We start from the raw sequence: 23,664 nt of genomic DNA, 5'->3' as shown, positions 1-23,664 counted from the left end.
GTGCTAAGACAAACTATTGCAAAAGCAAACATCCATGTATTTCGATAATTTTATAATATAAAAACAAAAATAAAGAGTGGAATACTTATCTAAAAAGACAGCATAGTAGACATAACTACCGCGTTATGCTTCCAGGACCAATGGTCGATATGTCATCAGATGCATCTATTGTAGTAGGACGTTGATAGCTCCAATTGGCAAATTGTTGTTGGACAGTTTCGGAAAGGTGTGAATCCGCAACAACACTATCCATTGGGATTTCTGAGGTAAATTCGGAGTCAAAATTACTTGTATCAATAGCTGACTCGACAGATGGCTTAAAAGGCGGCTGGATCTTTTTGGCAAAAAGCTTTTTCCAATCTATATCCGCAAAAAAAGGATGATTTTTTATTTCTTGGGCACCGCGACTACCCAGCCTCTTGTCTGGCGAACGAGTCAATAAGCCGCAAAGTAAATTACGACCATCTGCATCAACATTATCGGGGAAGCGTAGCGTATCTTGTAAAATCTTTTTATACATTTCATTTATATTTTCATCATAAAACGGGGGGAGACCAGTTATCATTTCATAAAGTAATACACCCAAAGTCCACCAGTCAACTACTTTTGTATAACCGTGACCCAAAAGCAATTCCGGCGCAAGATATTCTGGAGTGCCACAAAAAGCTAGATATAGGTTAGCAAATGTGCTTTATAAATAAAATTGGATTACTTACTGTTTGTGCGGTCTGTTTTGGCCATATTTAATTTGCACAAACCAAAATCACACAGGGCAATATGTCCTGTATAGTCTAAAAGAATATTTTCTGGTTTTAAATCACGATAAATGACGTTAAACTCGTGAAGACATTCGAGGGCTACCAGCAGCTCTGCCGTGTAAAACTTTGCTCGGTAAGTACCGAAGCAACCTTCACGTTGTAAATGATGAAACAATTCGCCGCCATTAACAAAGGCTAAAACAATATACAACTTTTCGGGAGATTGGAAAGAAAACTTTAAAGGAACAATAAAGGGGTTGTTAACTTGTGCCAGAACGGTCCTTTCAGCCAAAGTATGATCAACTTCACTTCTTGAGACAATGTGGGCTTTTCGAATAGTTTTTAAAGCATAAATACGTGAGGTGTCTCGTTTTCTTACTTGCATAACTTTTCCAAAAGATCCTTTGCCAACAACTTTTAATAGGTCAAAAGCATCAATGGTAAGAGGGGTATTCTGGTTGGGTTTATACAGCATTTGAACTCGTAATTCACCGCTACCTCCTTGTAAAGGAACCCATTCATCAGTAAGTTTATTAACAACAAAAGATGGAGAAAGCTTTATTCCTCCCAAAAATACGTCATTTCCCATTCCGTTTCTCAATCGACTAGTAGAAGATCGAAGATAAATGTTTAAAGATAATTTTGAATACCGAGAAACATCAAAAGTTGCTTGATAATCCCATCTCGGGTTTTCTAGAGTAGCAGTATTAAGAGCATCTACCAAAACTTCGTTCTTGTCAAATTCCACCACAATATAAGGTAGCCACCATGCATGACTTCGAGAGCGGGAATGCCCTAAGCCATTGGTACTGGGAGCAGCACCGAAAGAAGCTGTATAACTACTTGGGGTATACCCAGATGGCAAACGTAGATCTCTTGCTGCAATAATTGTGACTTGAAGTAAACCAGGCTGAACAACTGTGCTTTGAGGAGATTGTCGGTCTTCTGAGCTTCTGCTGGATCTCTCATCACTGGATTTTTGAGACGAAATTGAAGAATGTGCATTATTCCGCAAGTTTTTTATTGAACCACTGGATGTCAATCCTATTGCAGAGGCAAGATGTGTTTCTTTTAATTCTGAGAAATCAGTAGTTAGAAAACAATATTCAAAAAAAGAAAATTCACATACTTTTCGTTAACTTCCAAGACATTATAAATTATTAAAGAGTTTGTAGAGAAGTATAAGTACTTGTTAGATAAAGGGAAAAAGAACGACAGAACGTAAAAGCAAGCAAAAAACACAATTTGAATAAAAGCGTTAAAAGATTTTCCTTTATGAAATTTGACACTAATTTAAATCAAAACAATTGAGCCACAAACAATAGAGCAAAGCAACTAAATTGAAGTTCGAAGTAAAAGACCTCGTAGTTTGTAGTAAAAATAGACTGGATTGAAAAAAAAGAGCTTTCTAGTATAAAATGCAAGATAAATTTTTGAGTTTTACAGTATAGATTCGCTGCTCAGCTATTGCGACTTATACCAAAGTCGCCTGAGAATCAAAAAAAGCCTATAAAATGGATACCAATCCGAACCAGTGTCTTTAAAGAATTGATCTAAAACGGTTTTAGGCTACGGAAATACGTTTCTTTGACAATTCTCTATGTTCTCTCTTTTCCCGCCGGTAGACTTGCTGTGGCCAGTCAATATCTGCTCTTCACACCTGTATGGTTCGACAGATATCAATTATTTTCGGTACTCGGGTTACAGCGCGTAATTCCCATTACCGATATTTTGCGAAAAATGAAATATATAATAACGAGTTTCATTTATACGAAATAAACAAAAAACAGTTATCATACAAAATTCATATACTTGCTATTGAATCAAGCAAGCTTTAGCTTTGAATTGTAATAACTGGATGATTCAACCAGCTTGTTTTTATTTATAGTCTTTGTGTCTCTCTTTGCTGCTTTGTGAAGTGAAAAATGAATAGAAAAATGGGAATGTCCTACAAAATCTACTTCGTTTCGCTTTTTGTAATGTCATTCAATCACAATCACTTTCTTTATTGTTTGGGGGAAAAGAACACTGAATACCTACCTATCAGGTCTGCCTTGAACTTCATACAGCTTTAATAAAAAAGCATTGATAAATTTGTAACAAGAGATTAAGTCTTCACATGAGACAAAGATGTCAAGGATAATAGAAGTAATATAAAAAGAAAATACATGATAATAAGGAGCATATATGGGGCACAGATGAAAAAAAAGAAAGGCATATTATCCTTCGAAAAAAGAGTGTAACAAAAAAATAAAATAAAATAGAATAGAATAGAATAGAATAGAATAGAATTTCAGAAACCGTTCTGGAACATTATAAAAGAAAGAAAAAGAAGACTTGGTAATCAATAAAGTTCGTTTTCCAATTTCACATCGAAAAAGCAAATCAAAAGACAGTTGGTAGGTAAAGAACGATTAAGTCATCTAAACGATGATAAATATGCGAGCCATTTGAATAGATGCACTGAAAAATCGTTCCTGATACTTTTTACAAGAATAAAGCAACCAAACTAGCAACAGCTACTAAAGCAAAGGTAATGTGAGGGAAGGAGATACGGGTGGATGAGCTACCTTCCATCAACTGGCGGCCTTTATCCCTTCTTGATCCATAACCGATAGACCCCGAAGGAGCTGTAGTTATTGTGGAAGATGGATGAGCCTCTGAAAAAGTGTAGGGATAAGGGACAGGTGTATTGACACCTGAAATTACAGTCCAGTATTTGTCGGTAACAATGACTACATCGTCTACAGTAGTAGAATACGATGGCTTAGGACCATCGGCACGCTTTTCCCGTTTAAATTCAGGAACGCGAGTAGTTACGCTATTGTCAGCTAAAAATATGTTAAAATACTACTCGGAATAGGCAAAGGACATCACAAAAAGCCATTACAACACATAATACATACCATACTTTAATTGTATACCTTCAAAATTCTCAACATTTCCGACAGGTGCAACCAAAGCACCAAGCGCCGAAGAGAAAAGCATGAAAAAGGCGCACAGAGCAACCCAAAGCGATTTCTGGTTCAAGGTAAGCATCTTGGCAGAAATCGCGACTCAATGGAAAAAGGAGAACGAATTTAGTTACAAAAATGGGCCGTTTAACCTATAAACGAAGCTGAATTACAGTCAAGTGTGGTGGTGTTGAAGTTGAGCGAGTCTACTCCAAAGGAGAACAGTGCTTTCACGCAAAACCGTAGGTTACATGTGACCTTGTAAGAAGACTCCATACTCATATTCAATTAAACTATGTCTAAAATTATAATAATTTAAAAGAATCATAGCGTTTAAGAAACTCTAACAATGTTGCTTGTTGAGAGTTGCTACTTTACTGACATGTGGTGAAGTACAGGATGAAGAATACATGGTCAGTCTCCTATTCATGACCCTTGTATCCTCTTGTAACGTTAAAAAAATCAAACACAAGTATTCATCGTCAAAGTCAAGTATTTCCTCTCTAGGATTGCAGGAACGATTCCTTTCGTAGGTAAACTTTGATGTTCTCTCAGCTGAAACTAACATGGTAAAAGAAAATATCTTACGCAAAAGCATACTTTATGTAAAAGTAGAATGTTAGCGGCAGATAATGGATATGTGAAAGCATTGATTTTCTCTGTTGAATGCTCAACTACAGATCATTCAACGCAAGGATTATAAGTAACACAGATAAAAACTACGTAGAGAAAAATTTTAAGAAACGAATCATATTTCTGCAATCTCCTTGTCCTAAAATTTCATCAATTCTAGGAATATTGATTCTTCATTCGGGGTTTTCATCACATCCTGATAGTTAAAGTAATGCACTCTGTGTTGAATATTCAGAGGAGACCAACAATCAATTGGATAATGACATCAAAATTTACTGCATAAGCTTTGCGTTGTTTTCAGCAAATCTTTGTCCAACACGTTGGGTATGCTTGAAAAACTTGTCTGCGCATCTGGTTAAGCACGCGCTTTCCTTATCACCGACTTTACTGCTGGTAAAATCGACGATGCAGTCATTGAAACAGCCTTGACTAAGGTTGAACATCATCTATACACTTGTTAGCAAACATGCATATCTTTGCTGCAATTGGGAATACCACTGCATTCGCAGTTGAAAATGCTAGAATGTTTTTGGAAACTTTCTTTATATTCTAGGTTTCCTAGTGGGACCAGGGTGCTTCAACGAATTTACAGTCTTCTCCGCTTCCTGGTATTTGTCATTTATCGAAACTTACATTTGTATAATCTTTTATTTGTTTAGCTTCCAAAACCTGAGCAAATTGCTCTTGTTCTTTTTGGTTCAAATATTCCATTTTATATAATTTCAAATCTGACACTGAAGGTGAGGTGGGTGGTAACTACAGAGTAGACAGGTGGAGACGAGTGAAACTACTCTTCGGATAATATCATTTCAGGAAGAATAAATTTTGAATATTTATGATTTAAATTTTTATTAGAAAACACAAAATGCTAGAATTATTTTGCAATATTCCTGATACAGCACGTTCAACTGAAATTCTAGTAAAGTACTAATGTTTTGAATTAATGACTTGAACCACCATAATTTTTTTAACAAATAGCTATAGAATCAATTATCGTAAATTAATTCCTTTTCTCTTACTACTGAGACAAAACATTTAACTCCAGCTGTCAGTATTCCGAACTTTCTAAGTAATCAGAGGACCAAAGCACTTCTAAAACATATGCTTCTCAAGTATCAATTTTATTTGGATTTACAAAAAGGTTTCTAAAGAGATGGGAGTATACGAGGACTATACACACATGAACATCACATGAGGAATTAGCATTTAAAAGCAGCAAAGAGGGAGAATGACAAAGGAACCAGACGAGAGGGGAAATTATTAAGCGTAAAAAGAAATGCTAATACCCAAAACTGCCCAAAGGCGAATGGTATTGTTTATGTAGATTCAGATATCTTTACTGATCCTCCTGCCGGGTGATCCTCCGTAGGTAATCCATTTTTATCGATATGTAAGACAACGTTTGGCAAAAGTATTAGTTCTTCTGTAGGTTTCCAAGTCGTGCGTCCTCGCACGGTGGAGTCCCCATATTGTACTTGAAGATCGTAATACCGGTACATATCATCCCAATTTGAAATCTCTTGTAGAGGGGAATCATAGACAATATGTCCTGTCTTCTGATATGCTAATTTTGCGGCACGCAAACGATCTTCTGGGGACCAGGGAGAAGAAAAAGTTTCAGAAGATCGAAGGTTACTGATGATAGCGAGACTATCAGCTTTATTAAGCTTTTCGCCAGAAAACTTTTCAAAAAGCTGCTTTCCTTCCCATTTTGAGACGTTCGTTCTTTTCTTTGGAAACACCACTTCTAAAGTAGGGAGATCTTTCTGAGAAACTTGTTCTTCTCCTTTTTCTTTTTCTTTTCCAAACATATCTTTAATTCTTCCTAAAATACTTTGCCGGACACTGGCATTATGAAACCATGAACGTGTTGATGGAATGGGTCCGGCAAATTGTGGCCGAAAAAGGCGCAAACTCTTTCTAACAAACATTGAGCTTCAACTCTTTTTCATTAACACTAAAAACCCTTCTTTTTGGGGTGATTTTGAGAAAAGTGCACCCTACCTTGGATGATGGCTAGCGATGGAAAATGGCAACAACTCGAGGAAGAGTTAGGACTACCTAGAGCAAGCTGAAATTCCGCTCTTTAGTTTCTTGGACCTAAGAGAACAAAAAAAAAAACGGTTTCTAAAAATTATAGTGAAAAAAAAAGAGAAGAAAAAGAAAAAGGATTATCAAATCAGTGTGAAATTTTCAGATCATCGAAAATACAAATATTCAACGTAGATGGCTTAGTTTAAAAATGAAATCCAAAACACTAAAAGTTGACCCTTTTAGATGTCAGATTTTAGTTTTTCTTTGAAAGGAAGGTAATCTGAATGACTGGTCTGTGAAAAACAATAGACTCGTTTCGTCGCATTAATCAGTAAAATAGCCCAATGCATTCACATAAAACAGACGGATTTGATGCAAAATTTCGTTGAACGGATGCTGGTTAGCGGTTTTGCTAACCCAATGTGCTACTCATCTAAAATGTCTTGCGCCTGTTGAACCATTCCATCAACGATGGAAATGAAATTGTCTAGTACATTATTGACTGAATGAAGAAGAACTTTCTCTTCATTTGCGTTTGTTTGTAATAACCTATTGGGAGCCTGCTTTTCCTTCTCCATTGAAGATTGAACAGTAATTTCTTCCACTTTTCTTTCCAAACCCTCATTAATGATTCGTAAATTATGATTTGAAATTTCAAGGTCTTCTACCTACTCATGTTAGTAAGCTAGTGATTCCTTATGATGCGTTCTTGAATAGAAAGGAAAGTAATCGACAAATCCGTACATAAAGTCAGTTATTTTCTCATTCTAAATTCCAAGGAATTAGATAATAATATAGCATATCTTTTTCTTGAACATCCTTTTGGAATTGGATTGCTTTTCCTTGTGAAACTTACAGTACGATTAATTCTTGCATCCAATTGCAACCATCGACCGTCGGCTTTTTCTGATGGATGTTTCCATTCATTCATTTTTATTTGATTCGATTTTAAATTAAATTCTTCCATTTCTTGTTTTTCTTCTAGTTTCAATGGATCCATGCTTCAACACCGGGTTTGCAGAAGAAGAATGAGAAGTGGTTTGTTTATATGCATCAAAGTAAATAATCGCAGAAGAGAAAAATCTAAATTGACACATGACTTTTTTCTTTCTAGTCTTTTCAATTTATAGTTTTATTTTTTCATTATTGAGGTTTAAGTATTCAACTGCTAATGCTTCTTCCTATTTTAAGATAGGGCCAATCTTGAAACATTATAGCATTAATAGTACAACACAAAGTCATAGTTTAACTGAAACGGACGCTGCAGCTGAATTTTATTGTAGAGAAAAGAATTTCTTTGTAGTTAAGATCATAAACAGGAGGAATTTATGATATGCTCTACCATGAAGAGACCCACTAAATGTACTCTTTCATTGAATCTTTAGCTTAAGATGGACTATCTTCACCATTGGTAAAGTTAGCCTTAAAGAGTCTGCTTTCCTGAACCGCTGTCTCCACAACAAACATATATTCATTATTCTAAAACAATTTGATCGGTTTTGTGTTAACCTTCAGTACGTACACATTGATTTACGATCAAACAGTTAATATAGACAAACTCCATAGCCTTCATTTTTAAAAAACGCGTAAAAAAAAAATTAAAAAATAAAATGCATTGCCTCTTCAGTGCTCTGTTCCATCGTAGTAAACTCACATTTTCCAAAACGTAGCTTTTAAGAATTTCGGATTTAGAAAAGTCTACGAGATAGTTTCAGTAATCATAATTTCAATTTTAAAATAGGTAAGGAAAAATGATCTATGATTATTATGTGTTTTTGTTTACATCTCTTGGTGTATGGTTGATGTCAGTAGAAAATAAGTACCTGTGAAATCTTCAAGTTACAATGCTACTCGAGTATAGATTGAGCAAATTCACACGTATATACATGTTCAATACAAAACGGTGTGTTTTGAGGAAGAACGTACATTTGAATAAGAGCGAGGGTGTTTCCTTCGTGTAACTATTATAGATACATTTAAAATTTAGAAAACGTGGAATCTGGTTGATTTTTTGGATTTAAGAGATATCTTATGGACATGCCCGAACGTTCTGATACTCCTGGGGATAGCACGTTGGATGAATTGAACAAGATTAAATTAAAAAACTTGTATCTCCGTATAAGAAGCAATGAGAACGTTAACAGCCCAGCAAACTTTGACTTGTCAGGACTGAACACTCCAGTCGATGAAGTAAGTAATGCAAACATGCAAAACCTGAATGTTAGTGATTTCCGCAGCATTGCTCAACAAAGCAATCGTGGAGATTGTTACTCTCGTATTGAGAACGTTATGAAATTAAAATCCTTGTACAGTGAAGCTATCAACGGCGTCTTTTCTGCAGAACCAAAGAATATTCTCATCGTTACTAAACCAAGGAACCATTCATTGGTATATTTGACGGCCGACATAACGAAATTTTTGCTTACTTCAACCTCACCTGACTCGTCGGTCTACGTAGACAAACGTCTAGCGAACTCCAAAAGATTTATCGCAAACGATATTCTGAACGAATTGGAATTGCAAGAAGATAGGATTAAGTATTGGACTCCTTATATTTGCCTAGTGAAACCAACGCAATTCGATTTAATTATCACCGTTGGTGATAATCAAACTGTTTTGTATACCTCCTGGTTATTTCAAAAGCTTTGCCCTCCTGTTTTGACTTTATCTGACGCCGACGCTCCTGGGTTTTTAACTCATTTCCCTGCTGCTGATTATAAAAAGAATATCAATTATCTGTTAAACAGTAGTGTTTCTTTGCGCTTTTCTTCTCGGCTGGAATGTTCCTATTTTAAGTACAACGCAGAAACAGAACAGTACACTCACGTATGTACTAGTTATGTTTTAGATGAGGTACAGGTTTCACGTGGCGAGCATCCTTATATCAGTAATTTAAATCTTTACAACAACTCAGAGTTAATGACTGTCGTTCAAGCTGATGGACTAATTATCTCTACTCCAACTGGTTCAACCAACATGTCCATGAATGCTGGTGGCTCTCTTGTTCATCCTGCATTAAACGCTCTGTTAATTACCCCTATATGTCCTCATTGCCTATCTTTTAGGCCTGTTATCCTTCCTGATTATTCTGTCGTAACTATAGAGATCCCCTTGGATTCTCGTGCTAGCGCTTTCTACTCTGCTGATGGCCACAGCAAAATAGAAATGACCCGAGGAGATTACCTGTCTATTGTGACTTCACAATATCCCTTTACTGCAATTCAAAACCCCCACAAGCAATGGACGAAAGTTCTTGAAGACAAACTCCATTGGAATGTACGAGAAATACAAAAACCTTTCTCTAGAAAGCAAAGCATGATTCTTAATAAAGACAATAATGACGATAAATTTGATATTGCTGAAAATTCCTACAACAGAGAGGCCGCCGAGAACTCTTAGACTAAAAGCTTCACTAATGCATTGGGAGGTAAATGTGTTTCTTCCTTTTTCGGTATCTTTCGTAATGAGCATGATATGATTCACGGATTTTTACACTCTGTACAAGCTCCATGCTATTTATGTATATATTCCTCTCTTTTCCGCGTTTCCCTTTTTGGATATTGAAAAGATTTTGATGTACTTTATATATTATGCTAACAAAGACCTTAATGATTTTGAATCCTATTCAAATTAACGTATAGTTCAATATTTATCAGATAAACTATTTTAATTACATTTTCGGTTTAATTTTCATTATAGGATGTCTATAAAATACAAATAAATCCACACTGTATAGCAGCATCAGGTTAATTTAATAAAATAAGTGAGTCACCCCTAATACCAGCTTAAGGATGTTATGCGTACCAGATCATTCTATCTGAGCAATTGGTCTTACTAGACGATGTCCAGCACTCGTTATCACTTTCAGTTGACCTCTCTTTTCTAATGCTGCCAGCGAAGCTTCAAACTCTGAAGCATCGACGTGAGTTGTACTTTGCTCACGAAATCTAGTCAAGAGTTGGCTTACCATAAACGTTTTGCCTCCAGCAGTTAATGTAGAAGCCAAATTACTCAATTCTCGAACCATATCTTCAGAAACCAGTGTTTCTCTTTCATTGACATAAATAAGATCCAAAGAAATTTTTCCTGTAGTAGGATCGGTAGCATAATCTTTAATTGCCGTCTTAATTAGGCGGGTAGCTTCTCTAACATCTTCCACCTCGACCGTCTCTCGAAGATGCATCTTGGCATGAGCTTCAGACAAACGGATCATTGATTCCAGTTGTCTAGTTGTTGCTGTGATACGTTTCTCTGAAGCCCTCACATCCTCGCCAAGTTTTCTCATTTCAACGTAGGCATTAACAAGTTCCTTTGAGGCTGGTTCAGTGATAACAGGATGTATGCAGTTACGTGCATAAGTAATATAACTTGTCAAAAACTCTATCGAAAGTACTTCGTGTTCCGTAGCATTCTGAGGAGTATCTTCCATATACATCGAAACAATATGATTAGCGAGTTTTCTGTCTATTGTTTCATCCACTCGGTCTAAAATTAGATAAACCAAGTCAAATCTCGAAAGCAATGTGGGAGGTAGATCTATATTTTTCGTAACCGGCATTTCAGGATTATATTTACTTCCTATTGGGTTTGCACTTGCCAAAATCGAGGTTCTAGCATTAAGAGTAGTAATAATACCTGCTTTGGCCACTGTTACTGTTTGTTGTTCCATCACTTCATGAAGAATGGAACGCGTTGCATCGGTCATTTTATCAAACTCATCAATGCAACATATACCACCGTCTGAAAGCACCAAAGCACCACTTTCCAATACTAATTGTTTTGTATCTTGATCCCGAGTAATATAAGCCGTTAAACCGACAGCGGAAGAACCTTTACCGCTAGTGTAAACACCACGAGGAGCGATTTTATGAACGTATTGGAGAATTTGAGATTTGGATGTCGAAGGGTCACCGCACATTAAAATATTAATATCACCACGATACCTGGGACTGGCGCCCTTTTGAAAGGTCTTGTTTGTACCTCCAAAGAGCTGTAGCAATATTCCTTTCTTTACATCATCCATTTCATAAATACTTGGTGCGAGTGAGCGAGGAAGCAAGTCATACAAATCGGGTCGCTCGGAAACCTTTTTAATTTTCTCAATTTCCTCATCAGTGATTCTGCGAACATCATCAATTTGAGCAGCCGTATCTTCAGCTAAGTCATTTTCCAAAGTAGAAGGATCCGTGCCTAAACGCCTCCGATCTTGCTTTTTTATATGGACAACGTCCACGTATGTTTTAAAAAGAGACTTAATTGTCCGTTGACGAGGATTCATCCGAATAGGGACGCAACGAAATATACCTGTAATTTCTATACGGTCACCTGCCTTAGAAGAATCAACGAGTTCATCATACACACAGAGACTAACAGAGTGAGGCGTCTGACCATCTGGGACAACATCAGGAGTTTCTTGTAACTTAATAACCTGTTTATCAGCAAATTCTGAGCGGTTATGTATTAACTGCATGGAATTTGTTACACCACAAATTTCTCTTGGGCATTTCACAGGCTCCGCAATACGGCCTCGATCAATTTCAACAGTAACACTGTGTCCACAAACCGAACACCGGAAAAAAGCTTGCTTCATGTCAGGAATCACCGGAGTACAACGAAGAACCAACCCCTTGACAGAAATCAATTTATCGATATCGCCAGGATTCAAATCACGCATATTGATGGTTCGCTCCAAATTAAACGGCCGAATTTTGTATATCCTTAGTTCAATATCATTTAAGATATCCTCGGGAGGATTCGTTCCCAGTAAATCAAGCATTACATCTTTTATGGTCTGATCCATGATTGGAATAATTTCTTGGGGATATGAATATAACTGGTTATAAAGCTTTTTCGTAGGAGGATAATACTTCAAATCCTGCACGTCCAAATTAAGGATATCTAAACCGATAATACGCATATTTCTAAGTGCTTCTATATATACAACTTGTTCGGCATCAGGAGGAGGCATTGGATCATTTCTATACTCAGGTCGGTATTTTTTCTTAAATCCACGTAGAAATCCTTGAAAAGAAGCTATACTTTCTTGGATCGAAACGTTCGTTCCCCAGATGACACGAACGGTATCATCATTCGCTTCACTTGTTGGGTGTGCCTGACTGAATGTTAAAGCGTCTGAACCCGAGAAAAGCAAACTGCTAGGAGTAGTAGCTCCAATTTTCTGAGGATCAACTTCCCTTCTGGAAGGTGTTTTTAAATGTATACTAGAATGGATATCACCGCGTCTTGAAGATTTGGGAGTTCGTTGGGAGCTTCCAGCTAAGAAAAGATCATTATGCTGAGAAAGAGGTATAGAACGAGAGCTATGGGGGGCCTGCGGAGCAGGAGAACTAGATTCAAATAATAAAGGTGAGGAAGCCACTATATGAGGTTAGCCTGTGACATTCGAAGGATAACTTACGAGACGTGCGCGTTTTTGTTTTAGGGGTTGTATGTTGACTCAAACCCGGTGAAGAAGTGGGAAAAAACAATGGAGAGGAGTCCATTGCTTCCCTAGAAGAGCTATTAGCCCGCTTTGGAGTGGTTGCTCCTCTGCCCTGACTACTCTGTTGGCTTGAGGACATGTTGGTAGTGGATAGGAAGGAATGTCAACATAAGCAATAAAATTTTGACTCTGAATCACGCTAATGAGTAGATCACTAAATATTTCTTTTACTTCAATTAATATTAAGTGAATGCCATTTTTGACTTACAATGTTAACAATCATTCGAATTGCAGCTTAAATATGCAGAAAAAGTAATAGCAAATGGACATGAATGTTTTATTAGTTTAATAAGTGGTAATATCTTATGTAGAGTTTTATTTTTGGTACGAAGAATTAAAATAGAATTGCTAGTTCAATGGTTGTAGTAAATCCATAGTGTAGAAAAGCGCTAAAGATTCCTCGTCCATTCATTCATACATTTAAATTAGAAAAATAATTTATCTTTTCTTCTTTTCCGTAATTGTCTCTCAACTCTGCTTCTTTTGTTTGTGGTTTGTTTATGCTTCAGTAACGAAAGCCGACGGTACTAAAGTTTCAAAAGCTGGGAAGGTAAAATAAAATAAAATAAAGGAAAGGAAAGAGTCAGTGCATCTTGCTTGATTGATCGTCCATTCCCTTCAATTAAGGAGATTTTTGCAGCCATCCATATGAAGCCTTTGTTTGTAGGGTTGACGACTTTCAAGTGAATATATCTGAAGCAAAAAAAGGTTGTGAATATAGTGTAAATTTTTCTAAAAATTGCTTCAATGTGAAATATTCAATAGTAAAATTGACTGATTGTCGTATCCGACGAGTTTGAAATTGGGTTGCTCGTTTGTCATAGTGAGTCCATGGTTCTATTTTATCAACTTGATTCCATTCCCTTTCTTCTTCAATTTAATACCATCTTAACATATTGACGCCAGTTCTCATAGCTGGATAGTGTTCCTTTCATGCTGCAACCTGTCCCTTTACACATAGAACTATGTATCAACGCTCTGATTAGAAGAAATCATAAATAATCTAATTAATCCATAAATTCATGTATTTAATCATTGATATTAAATTTAATTCAAGGAACGAGATGTCCTGCTCTACACTCGTCTCACGCTGAATGTTTTTGGAATACCCAGAAGCCAAGCACCTACCAAACCTCAACAAAACAAACATTGACTGACAAAAAAAATAGTCTGATATCAAAGTAAAAAATGGAGACAGTTTTTGGACGAGTTAGGAATGATCAAGCAGAGTCAAGAAAATACGGGGTTATCAGCATGAAAGCTGGCAAGTTGAATCGCAAGCCAGGTACTAAGCTCTTGCAAGCAGATCATCGAAAAGGGTAAGATATTCTTAAGAAAGCTGAAGATCAATATTTTCTGTTGAGCAACAGTATTTCCATACGAGGAATAAACTGCTAATGGTCCATTAGTATCCTTTACATGCAGTTAGAAACAGATGAATTGCTTCATTTTTACTGGAAAGAAAGATTCAGAAATTCATCAGATATAGAAGATGTAAGAAAGAATGTAATCTGGAACATTATTCCAGTGTTTATCCTTCCAACTGAACTTTTATGAGATTTCCCGCTTCTGAAAGTTTCAAGTTGTCATTTCAATGTTTGATATTGATTAATAACTTTTGGTTTAGGATTTTATTATTTTTCCCGATGAGGCCGATTTTATTAAGATTGATCAATGCACTACTGGTCGTGTTTATGCTTTGAGATTTAAATCATCATCTCAAATTCATTTTTATTGGATGCAAGAATATAGCGATGAAAAAGATGAAGAAACTGTTTCACTGGTAAATCAGTTAATCGCCGATCCCTTCAACGTTACTAGAAGTATTAATGCTCGAAACAATGCATCCAGCCGTAGTCGAAGTATGGACGATACTTCATCTGCTAGTCAATTATTGCAGTTGTTTGGAGCTGCTAGTCAAGATTCCCTGCAGGATTTTAATTGGGAGGTATTATCCCCCACCGCTGAAGCACCTGGCTTTTTGCCGCGATTTTCTCCAGTGAGTGAATCTGCAAATCAACTCCAACCTTCTAATGACTCTGGTGTTGAATTAAGAAGAGCTGGTCAACCCGACTTGGGCATGGAGGATCCTTCGGGACCTACATTTGACGTGAATGAAGATTATTCTCGTTCTCGAACCTTAGACATGCTTGAAGATTTATCAAGATCTATAGAAAATAGTACCACCCCTATTGAACCCTTCCCAATAGATGACGAGATGCATCGGGTTATTACACACCCACGAATTTCTCATAAACTCTTCCCTCATGCTCCTCCAGAATTGATTCGGAATTCCAGGAAAGATGAATTGACCCAAAACCCAGATTTTTATAAGCATTTTTCTTCGTTAGAACGTGCAATTGTAAAACCAGAGTTTGAACCTTTGCGTTCGTATTTGCAAATCTCATCTGATGAAGTTTCTGGTCCCAACGGTCTACAAAGACTTTTAAAATCTATTTACGATCGTATGGTGGCCGAAGGTGTGATTGTTATCACTCGTATAACTCATACCGATGAAGATGGAAATAGCATTGATGAAAGTGAAGGTGGTGGTGATCATAGCCAAGACAGGGACTTGGAAATGGAAGAAAGATCTTAATCAACAATTTATTATATGACGATTCGCTTGTAACGTTTATTTATGTGCTGACGTGATGAATGTTCTAGGTTACTAGATCGTCTGGCATGCGGACACACGATATTAAATTTGGTTCTGTTTTCTTACTGAGCTTTGAAAGCATTATTTTGTTACGATGGTAATGTATTCTTGTATAATACACTTAGAGGTTTTATGTATGTCCTGTATATAGCGTATACGTATGCCTTTGGATTCTTGATGTTGCTATTTTAGCAAAGGTGCCCTTTATTCGTTACGCTTGTTTTTCGTTGCTGTTCCAATTCCCTTTATACTTTTCTAAGGAAACCGGACACAAGAATATTACGTCTATTGACAATTGTTCCATAGGTTTTCATATAGCAATGAAAACTTCTTTGGAAATCCTGCTTAGTATGCATATAAAATAAGAATAGTACGATTTCTTTATAAATATTCTAGTCGTGTTCCATGTTACCGCTGGTTCTGAGAGAATTGATGGAAAATGGTTCAACTGCAAAACCAAGCGTTGTAGTTTAAACAATGATTTGTATAAAGAATTCAAGATATAAATGTAGAAACATGACCAATACAAAGCGAAAAACTGGTAAAGAATGGTTGATTTGGAGTGAATCTTGTTTTCGTCAAGATTCACTTTTACAAACACGAAACCATCATAAACATTTCGAGGATAGAAGTAAAAAAATAAATAAAATTAAAAGAAAAAGATACAATAAATAAAAAAACTGCTATCAGATATATGCCCAAACCCAGTCTTATAAATATATTTATCTTAAATAATCTTCCATTGTTTTTATTTACTAGCGTGCTGCTGTGATGCATAAGCAACAAAGATGTATCTCAAAAGATTGTTTTTGTAATGAAAGACATACTACGAGCTGAAATGCGATATGTGTGTTTACGGTTCGTATCGTTAATCAACACAACCAGCATGAAAGAGGTAATGACATCAGAGACCAAGTAAAACAAAATGGTATTTTACAGAATTATTTTCTCTCATAATAATTCTATTTCTTTTTTTAAAAAAATTTGCAAAATAACTGATTGCCACATCCAGCAGTTTCGGTTCATCAAGCTACTCTAAATCGCTGTTTAAGTAGCAACTTTGCTCAGTATGAAATCACTGGTTTATGAAATCGTCAAATAGACTGGTTGTGAATCATTCTACAGACATAAGGCTCACCAGAATTTGTCATATTTCATAGCCGTTTACGAAGATAGAAAAGGCTGGCTTTTCCTGAATTATTTCTTTCAACTTATACTACCACTAATACAAAAAGTGAACGAAAAAGCAATTGTCGACTCAGTTTGTACTAGCGAGTTTCATTTTTAAAGGGTATGAAGAAAAAGTAGGAAAGCATGGTCAATAGAAAATAACGTTAGTCCATTCGCTTTCGTCTTGCCATATCGATGTTCCAAGCTATAAGGATTTACTATAGATGGCTAACCAGACAGACATAGCAAACTATTTGATTTCTCTTTATAAACACTTCCCCTCTCTCTGTGTATTTAATAGTCGTACTGTTCAAAGTGAACCAACATGTTTTCTCAACGTCTTAGCGCTTTCAAAACCTTTCCTCTCAGCAACTCTAGCCGTAACACCATTCGTTTGGGCTCATCCTTGGAGACTCGTACATTGTTGAGTCGCTGGTATTCCAGTACTCAACCTCTACATCGCAAACCTGCTGAAGAAGATCCAATCCCCCCTAAAGACAATGCTAGCCGTGAAAATACCACTGATTCAGAGGCCAACGTTCGTTCTGACTGGGACGATACCCCTATTGAAGAACTAGAACGTGAGACTGCTACCAAGAGTCAACGTACGGAAAACTTATCCGTGAACGATCGTAAGAGCCCTCCTTCAGTTGATGAATTGTGAGACTGCTCTTGATATTCCTTCAAAGTTTTCTTTTCATTTATGACAATTATGCTTATGAAAAATATGGCTGAACGGTTTATTTTATTTCAGCTTTAATTAATGAGACAACCTGTTTATGCGGATACTAAAAAGAAAGAGTAAATGAACGTAATGTAATAAGAGATAAAAAGTTGTATATTCTTAACAAATAAGCAGTTAACAAAAATTCTTCGTCCTGACGCTGGAATTTTTAATGGTTAACACACATATATATATATTTTCTTTTCACTTCTGCCATTTATTTACTGCTTTTCTCTGAATATCTTCGTGTCGTAATAACAATAATAAAAAGATAAGGAGTATATTTAACAGCATGAAAGTGAATTGTCATCGTAGAGGATACTAAGTATACAATCCTTTTCTCCAGTACGGTAACTGTCCTGTACGAGCATAAGCAACACCACAGGCATTACAGAGAGACTTATTTCCTTCAGGACCACGCCGTACACAAAATGTCCCTGTCCCTAAAACGTTGCACCATCTGCATTTCCAACGAGGTCGCTCTTGATCCAGTAAGGTCTGCGCATCAGAAACAGAGGCGCTTGGAAGATTTGTCGTGGCTGCCTGGGCGACCATACTTCCGGTAGCTGCTGCTCTCCAACGCTCTGCTGACACATCCGCGGCATTTCCACCAAACTTTGAAGCATCTCTTCTCCATTGTCGAACCATATTTTCTTTGTTTGTTTCATTCCTTTTTGCTTCTTCTAAACTTACTGTTTCTAACGTAGGTTGCCATAGTGCTCCCATTGTAGCCATGTCCTGGCGAGGTCCAGCCATCGCTCCAGGCACAGAATCGTTGTCATAATCTGGTAAATCACCTTCACATGCATCTTTTTTCAGCTTGAGTAAATTTTCATGGATGGCATGAGCCATTTCGGGTCGAAACTCGCCCGCCAATCCAAGATCATTACATGTTTGTGTACTAAAATCCTCCGGGGTTAAGTTGCTTGTTAGATTCCACTCAACCTGATCGTTATACGAATGTTGTGACAACTGTAATTGAATATTAAAAACGACCATCATTTCCTGTCCCTGAGGCATAGGTACTTCAGCTACCGGCGCGTATTCTTCTATCTGAGTCCGAATACTCGAACTGATTTGAGGCCCAAATGAATTTACTGGAATATCTAAATCCGTACATAGAATATGAGCAAACGTATCCGGAGTCATCACTTGTTCATTCATATTCCATAAAAACGTATCTCTCAATCGAAAGTCATTGGTCAATTCAATATCCAGTCGTATTGGTACATATACATCTCTTTCTTCAGCTGCACATCGTAATTGCTCATCTGTGAAATATGTGTGCCTGGTTTTCGTTGCAAATTTAGGAACGATCCTTTTTCCTTGGGGACGTTCAATTGGAAAGCCTTGTTCATCCACCTTAAAATTCTCCTCCTCCTCTTCTTTTTCCGTAGGCTCAGAAGGAACTTGATAATCATCTCCTTGCTCAAAAGCTGCATAATTAACTACCGGTACATTTCGAAGCGAATTTCGCCCAGTATACGAGGTATGTGACCGTGTTGAGACCGTAACATTTTTTTGTATTAAAGAGGTATTCCCCGTTCGTAGCCGAGCATGATAGGTGGTTTTGCAAGCTTGATTCATCAAGTTGATGAGATTTTGTAGTATGCTCAAGGTTAGATTCGTCTTCCGGACCACTTCAATCTGAGACCATCGGATGCTTTTTATCGAAACTTGTTAATAAAGCCAAAAAAACCTAATTTTTTTATTTGCAATTTTGTCGTATTTGTCTATACGGTATTTCATTAGTTTGAATGGGTGTACTTCACCGCTTATTAACGAATCTAGTGTTTTGGCATAGAACTATTGTGATTAAAAATAAAAAGAAACATAATTTACACTTATTAAAATTTTACTTTCTGATACAAACAGATTTTTCTAGGAGATAGGACCGAATTAGTATTTCAGTTCCACGTAGACAATTTAGTAGATTTCTTCTTTTCAGTGTCGAAAATAAAAACAAAAGCCAATAATAACAGAAAAAAAGATAACTCGTGTACTATCTGTAGGTGAACTAAGGGAAACAGTTCTGCTTATTATCCATATACTTTTGGTAGAATACATAAACAAGATGCTATTGTGACAGCTATGCTATTGGTAACATAAATAAGCTATAAATGTATTAGATCCTTTATCAACTTACGTGTAGAGTTGAACGCGTTTCTGAACGTGGCTCACCGTGTTTCGAATTTTCATTCTCTGGTTCATCTTCTTCACCTTTACTAGATATCTGTACATCTAACTGTTCTCGAAGATCCTTGGCCAAGTTTCGTAGCATCGCATATCCCAGGTGCATCTTACCTGAAAAGTGGTCTGCTAAACGTCTATCGTTATCCAGTCGAGACAAATATGCACTACAAACATCACAAACCTGTAACTTTTGATGAGTGGTTCCAGCTTGACTGGGGACTTCGTTCATAGAAATTACTTCTTGATGCAACTCCTCTTTACGACTTCTGAGGCGACTTAGCTCAGTATAGTGTTTCATAGACTGGTTAAGGTGTCCCTTCTGAGATAAAGCTTTCATCTCCTCGATCAGAACTTCAATGGAATGTCCTGTATGGGCTATTTCACGCATCAACTCATCTGTTCGTTCAATTTCCTCCTTTGTTTTTTCCTTTCTGGCCTCTGCAATATCTATTCTTCGATTACATTCATCAACATGCCGTTCTAAGTCATCCAAGTAATCCCATTCGTAACCATAACTATGTGAATAACTAGCTCGCTCATAGTCGGACTTAAGCTTGTCACTGTGGATTTTTGGACAAGGGCCTAAATCCATCTTTGTATTTGTAAATATATCATGAGGGCATATTCCACATAAAAAGCTTCTACACACTTTGCGATCCGTAAAATGCACTTGGCCGCGACTTGTAAAATTGGAAAGGTTACTTCCCATAAGTTGTTCAATAATTTTTCTCTGTTCGGCAGCCATATTTACTAGAATTCAATATCTCTTTCTCTTCAGAGGTGAACGAAATTCTTTAAATTTTGTAGGGAATCACACTTTAGGTCAAATCGTTTACGAAAAAGTAAAAAAGAATGCTACCGTATGGAATTACTTAGAGGAAACCGTGAATGTCGTCCAAACACGAAACCTTTCAACACTCACAGGTATCTTCTGCTTTCAATAAAAGATTAAACCAAGTAAATTATTCTTTTTTTAAAAAAAAAAACTGGAAAATAAATAAATAGGACTTGGATTATTTATGGAGGAACTAAATCAAGAAGGACCTAGTGAGGCTATTAATGAGAAGTTGTGATATTAAGGGCAAAGCGACTTTACTATTTCAGCGACAGTTTCAATTTTTATAGAACGCTTAAAGCTACCATAATTTTTCTCTATAACATTTAATAGACATTGAAATTACTAAAGGGACTGAGAATCTTGACTAAAAAGCAATGTTTTAGAATGGCCTCAATCGCTGCTCATATTGGAAAATCGCGGTATTCGGAAACTTGGGGAGATAATTTTTATGAAACGTTGAGTAAAGATTTTGTTTCTACTTTTGAGGATGATTTAGATGAATGGAAAAATGACGATTCAGCTTACTTGATAGAGTATGAATGGTTTGAAGCCTATAAAGATTTTTTAAACGGAGAAAGCCGTCATCCTGGTCCGATAGATCAAAAAAAATTACTAGATAAAAATCACCAGCTTTTGCCTGGACTTGAGGAATCAATTGATTATACGATCATATCTTCCTCTGTTTGGCACAAGCTAGCACAATGGTAAGATTTGCTTTTTTATTTCAGAAAAAAGAAATGAGTTTAGAGGTCAATGATGTTGTTTTGCTGATTATACTACTACATGGCTTAAACATCCTTTGCATGCTTCACATTCAAATAATGCGTGAAGCAATAGTAATCAAAATCTTTAGTGAATATGCAACTACAGTTTATTTATAATTGTACTAACAAGTTGACTTAGGTTTGGAGTCCATGGACTACCAATTGAGAGAAAAGTTATACTCGTTGGACCGGAACAAAATCCGCAACCATTTGTGAATGTATACCCTATTGTTTTTTATACAACTTTTATTTATTCTGATTCCATAGATAAAGAGCTCTCATTTCTTCCCCCAACTAGTCATCAAGGTCCCTATAAATTTCATTTCTCAAAGACTCAGACTCTTAAAAATTTGATAGAGTTTATTCGTGTTAATTTCAATATACCAGTTTCCACAAAATATCGTCTTTGGCATAATGCACGATTATTGCCGTCTGGTCGATTTATACCAATATCCGATGCGAGAAGTCTTAGAGAAACCATTCTGTTGGATGACTTCGCTGATTGCATGACAATGTTTGAGATGAATTTGGAGAAAGGTTGTCTTGTAGTTGAAGTTTTAAACGCTCAAGTTCAAGGATGGCTGATGGATTCGCCTCAAGTAATTAATACGAAGAACATGCTTGTTCGTGGATATTGTGGAATGAATAACATTGGAAACACTTGCTATATGAATTCTGCTCTTCAATGCTTATTCCATACTCGGGAGCTCTCTGAATACTTTCTTTACGATCGGCATAAAGAGGAAATTAATTTCGCTAATCCTTTGGGAATGAAAGGAAAAGTCGCTCTTGCTTATGCTAATCTTATAAAGCAAGCTAATAAAAACGGTATTTTCGGACCCTCAATTTCTCCTCATACACTGAAATACATCATTAGTGAATTTAATTCATCTTTCGCCGGTTATAGCCAAAATGATTCTCAAGAATTTATTGCTTTTTTTCTTGACGGCTTACACGAAGATCTTAATAGAGTTATTGATAAGCCCTATTTTGATAGACCAGACTTGTACACTGAAAATCGAGCACAGGTTCAAAAAGTGGGAGACGAATGCTGGAAGATGTATGCCAAAAGAAATGACTCAGTTGTCGTTGAGTTATTTCAAGGAATGTATAAAAGTACACTACGGTGTTCGGCATGCGATTTGAAGTCTGTGGTTTTTGATCCGTTCATGTACCTCACTTTGCCGCTTCCAACGGTAACAAAATGGAGGCATACAGTTAATTTTGTCCCTATGTCAGAAAACGTTTCACCTGTAAAGTTCACCATTGAGATTCCTTCCGATTACACTGTTCAGGAAGCTCAATGCTATGCTATATTGCGCTTGCAACAGCTGGGCTACCGCACAGAGTCAGTGAAAGCAATGGATATATACGATGGGAAAGTTTACAAATGTTTAGAGGAACATAGAAAAATTTCAAAGATGATTCATTCTTACGATCGCTTGTTCATGTATGAAACAATGAGGGAGAAGATAGTTACGCCCGTTGTCCATTGCAAAAGCCTTCCTCAAATGCCAGGGTCATTTCAACGGTGTGACCCTTTTGGATATCCACTACAACTTTCTTTTTCGGAAAATTATGTTACTAAAAAGGAATTATACAACAGAATCAACAAATTATACCGCACATATACCGACATTTCTATAACCCCCAATATGTTTCAAATTTATGTACAGACTCTTCCGTTTGGCTTAGACGTGTGGAATAGATTGAAAGACTACGAGAACTATGAATATACCCCAGTGGATGAAGAAGGAGTTTATTTAAGCAAACAGACCATTATCATGTGTATATGGAACGAAGATAATCAGAGAAAGGTATTTGTTAAAAACAATTGGTATTTTGATGGGCAACAATACCATTTAAATTCTATTACGTTGCAAGACTGTCTTGAAGAATTTTCTCGGCCTGAGCAACTTTCATTAGAAGATTCATGGTATTGTCCATCGTGTAAGGATTTTCGGGCAGCCACCAAACAAATGGAAATTTGGAAGTTACCAAGGAATTTAATTATACATTTGAATCGTTTTAGTTGTACAGGCCGCATACGGAGACTTCGGAAAAGGAGAGACTATGTAAGTTTTCCTACGGTGGCTTTAGACATGAAACCTTACATTAGTCCATTAAGGGAGCTAAAGGAGAAAGAAACCGAAAGCAGATCCCATACTTACGAATTGTACGCGATTGACAATCATCACGGATACATGATTAACAGCCACTATACTTCGTATGTGAAGGACATATCGAGTGGCAGTTTTTTAAATTACGATGGTAAGGCTTGTGAATAAGTATACGTATTGAAAAGGTAACTAACAATTTTGCTATTAGATGCGTATGTTGAAAAAATTGAAGACGAAGCTATCATCACGGCTGCAGCATATGTGCTTTTCTTCCAGGAAAAATAAAAAATTTAACGGAACCATAGATATCAACAA

The 23,664-nt window shown here is 36.6% G+C and overlaps 12 protein-coding genes across 12 annotated transcripts; 4 read left to right on the top strand and 8 right to left on the bottom strand.

Moving 5' to 3' along the window:
* Positions 1-115: 115 nt before the first annotated feature.
* SOCG_03984 (AGC/AKT protein kinase Gad8) lies at positions 116-1,909 on the bottom strand (the record flags this gene model as incomplete). Its single annotated transcript, XM_013163893.1, has 3 exons — positions 116-666; positions 717-1,835; positions 1,888-1,909. 3 exons carry the CDS (start codon positions 1,907-1,909, stop codon positions 116-118), a joined length of 1,692 nt encoding a protein of 563 aa, XP_013019347.1.
* Positions 1,910-2,615: 706 nt separating this feature from the next.
* On the bottom strand, positions 2,616-3,875 carry SOCG_03983 (uncharacterized protein). The gene is made up of 2 exons (XM_013163892.1): positions 3,665-3,875; positions 2,616-3,589 (listed from the first exon to the last, which is right to left on the bottom strand). Exons 1-2 carry the CDS (start codon positions 3,795-3,797, stop codon positions 3,246-3,248), a joined length of 477 nt encoding a protein of 158 aa, XP_013019346.1. The 5' UTR covers positions 3,798-3,875; the 3' UTR covers positions 2,616-3,245.
* Positions 3,876-4,617: 742 nt separating this feature from the next.
* Positions 4,618-5,056, bottom strand: SOCG_03982 (Tim9-Tim10 complex subunit Tim9; the record flags this gene model as incomplete). The annotated part of the gene is made up of 2 exons (XM_013163891.1): positions 4,618-4,791; positions 4,979-5,056. 2 exons carry the CDS (start codon positions 5,054-5,056, stop codon positions 4,618-4,620), a joined length of 252 nt encoding a protein of 83 aa, XP_013019345.1.
* Positions 5,057-5,661: 605 nt separating this feature from the next.
* Positions 5,662-6,276, bottom strand: SOCG_03981 (uncharacterized protein; the record flags this gene model as incomplete). Its single annotated transcript, XM_013163890.1, has 1 exon — positions 5,662-6,276. One exon carries the CDS (start codon positions 6,274-6,276, stop codon positions 5,662-5,664), a length of 615 nt encoding a protein of 204 aa, XP_013019344.1.
* Position 6,277: 1 nt separating this feature from the next.
* SOCG_03980 (uncharacterized protein) lies at positions 6,278-7,421 on the bottom strand. Its single transcript, XM_013163889.1, has 2 exons — positions 7,236-7,421; positions 6,278-7,047 (listed from the first exon to the last, which is right to left on the bottom strand). The coding sequence occupies exons 1-2, from the start codon at positions 7,377-7,379 to the stop codon at positions 6,805-6,807; spliced, it is 387 nt and encodes a 128-aa protein (XP_013019343.1). The 5' UTR covers positions 7,380-7,421; the 3' UTR covers positions 6,278-6,804.
* An 818-nt stretch (positions 7,422-8,239) lies between these two features.
* On the top strand, positions 8,240-10,102 carry SOCG_03979 (NAD/NADH kinase). The gene has a single exon (XM_013163888.1). It carries the CDS (start codon positions 8,411-8,413, stop codon positions 9,776-9,778), a length of 1,368 nt encoding a protein of 455 aa, XP_013019342.1. The 5' UTR covers positions 8,240-8,410; the 3' UTR covers positions 9,779-10,102.
* SOCG_03978 (MCM complex subunit Cdc21) lies at positions 9,932-12,978 on the bottom strand. Its single transcript, XM_013163887.1, has 2 exons — positions 12,798-12,978; positions 9,932-12,757 (listed from the first exon to the last, which is right to left on the bottom strand). The coding sequence occupies exons 1-2, from the start codon at positions 12,958-12,960 to the stop codon at positions 10,188-10,190; spliced, it is 2,733 nt and encodes a 910-aa protein (XP_013019341.1). The 5' UTR covers positions 12,961-12,978; the 3' UTR covers positions 9,932-10,187.
* A 370-nt stretch (positions 12,979-13,348) lies between these two features.
* SOCG_03977 (19S proteasome regulatory subunit) lies at positions 13,349-15,875 on the top strand. The gene is made up of 3 exons (XM_013163886.1): positions 13,349-14,200; positions 14,291-14,375; positions 14,509-15,875. Exons 1-3 carry the CDS (start codon positions 14,070-14,072, stop codon positions 15,478-15,480), a joined length of 1,188 nt encoding a protein of 395 aa, XP_013019340.1. The 5' UTR covers positions 13,349-14,069; the 3' UTR covers positions 15,481-15,875.
* A 496-nt stretch (positions 15,876-16,371) lies between these two features.
* Positions 16,372-17,498, top strand: SOCG_03976 (uncharacterized protein). The gene is made up of 2 exons (XM_013163885.1): positions 16,372-16,831; positions 16,951-17,498. The coding sequence occupies exon 2, from the start codon at positions 17,036-17,038 to the stop codon at positions 17,372-17,374; it is 339 nt and encodes a 112-aa protein (XP_013019339.1). The 5' UTR covers positions 16,372-16,831; positions 16,951-17,035; the 3' UTR covers positions 17,375-17,498.
* Positions 17,499-17,755: 257 nt separating this feature from the next.
* On the bottom strand, positions 17,756-19,021 carry SOCG_03975 (RSC complex subunit Sfh1; the record flags this gene model as incomplete). Its single annotated transcript, XM_013163884.1, has 1 exon — positions 17,756-19,021. One exon carries the CDS (start codon positions 19,019-19,021, stop codon positions 17,756-17,758), a length of 1,266 nt encoding a protein of 421 aa, XP_013019338.1.
* A 233-nt stretch (positions 19,022-19,254) lies between these two features.
* SOCG_03974 (U1 snRNP-associated protein Usp106) lies at positions 19,255-20,667 on the bottom strand. The gene has a single exon (XM_013163883.1). It carries the CDS (start codon positions 20,370-20,372, stop codon positions 19,572-19,574), a length of 801 nt encoding a protein of 266 aa, XP_013019337.1. The 5' UTR covers positions 20,373-20,667; the 3' UTR covers positions 19,255-19,571.
* A 182-nt stretch (positions 20,668-20,849) lies between these two features.
* Positions 20,850-23,634, top strand: SOCG_03973 (ubiquitin carboxy terminal hydrolase Ubp1; the record flags this gene model as incomplete). The annotated part of the gene is made up of 3 exons (XM_013163882.1): positions 20,850-21,169; positions 21,369-23,500; positions 23,558-23,634. The coding sequence occupies 3 exons, from the start codon at positions 20,850-20,852 to the stop codon at positions 23,632-23,634; spliced, it is 2,529 nt and encodes an 842-aa protein (XP_013019336.1).
* Between the last annotated feature and the right edge of the window lie 30 nt (positions 23,635-23,664).

This window comes from Schizosaccharomyces octosporus (genome assembly GCF_000150505.1).
Source record: "Schizosaccharomyces octosporus yFS286 unplaced genomic scaffold supercont6.2, whole genome shotgun sequence".
NCBI lineage: Eukaryota > Fungi > Ascomycota > Schizosaccharomycetes > Schizosaccharomycetales > Schizosaccharomycetaceae > Schizosaccharomyces > Schizosaccharomyces octosporus.
Note: the sequence above shows the minus strand (reverse complement) of the source record. Positions and strands in the feature narration are given on the sequence as shown.

Coding starts and splice junctions, on each gene's coding strand:
- SOCG_03983 (XM_013163892.1), bottom strand. CDS start 3,797: ATGCTTACCTTGAACCAGAAATCGCTTTGGGTTGCTCTGTGCGCCTTT. Junction 3,590..3,664: donor AGGTATACAATTAAAGTATG/GTATGTATTATG, acceptor ACATATTTTTAG/CTGACAATAGCGTAACTACT.
- SOCG_03980 (XM_013163889.1), bottom strand. CDS start 7,379: ATGGATCCATTGAAACTAGAAGAAAAACAAGAAATGGAAGAATTTAAT. Junction 7,048..7,235: donor ATGCAAGAATTAATCGTACT/GTAAGTTTCACA, acceptor TAACATGAGTAG/GTAGAAGACCTTGAAATTTC.
- SOCG_03979 (XM_013163888.1), top strand. CDS start 8,411: ATGGACATGCCCGAACGTTCTGATACTCCTGGGGATAGCACGTTGGAT.
- SOCG_03978 (XM_013163887.1), bottom strand. CDS start 12,960: ATGTCCTCAAGCCAACAGAGTAGTCAGGGCAGAGGAGCAACCACTCCA. Junction 12,758..12,797: donor AACAAAAACGCGCACGTCTC/GTAAGTTATCCT, acceptor AACCTCATATAG/TGGCTTCCTCACCTTTATTA.
- SOCG_03977 (XM_013163886.1), top strand. CDS start 14,070: ATGGAGACAGTTTTTGGACGAGTTAGGAATGATCAAGCAGAGTCAAGA. Junction 14,201..14,290: donor CAAGCAGATCATCGAAAAGG/GTAAGATATTCT, acceptor ATGGTCCATTAG/TATCCTTTACATGCAGTTAG. Junction 14,376..14,508: donor ATTCATCAGATATAGAAGAT/GTAAGAAAGAAT, acceptor CTTTTGGTTTAG/GATTTTATTATTTTTCCCGA.
- SOCG_03976 (XM_013163885.1), top strand. CDS start 17,036: ATGTTTTCTCAACGTCTTAGCGCTTTCAAAACCTTTCCTCTCAGCAAC.
- SOCG_03974 (XM_013163883.1), bottom strand. CDS start 20,372: ATGGCTGCCGAACAGAGAAAAATTATTGAACAACTTATGGGAAGTAAC.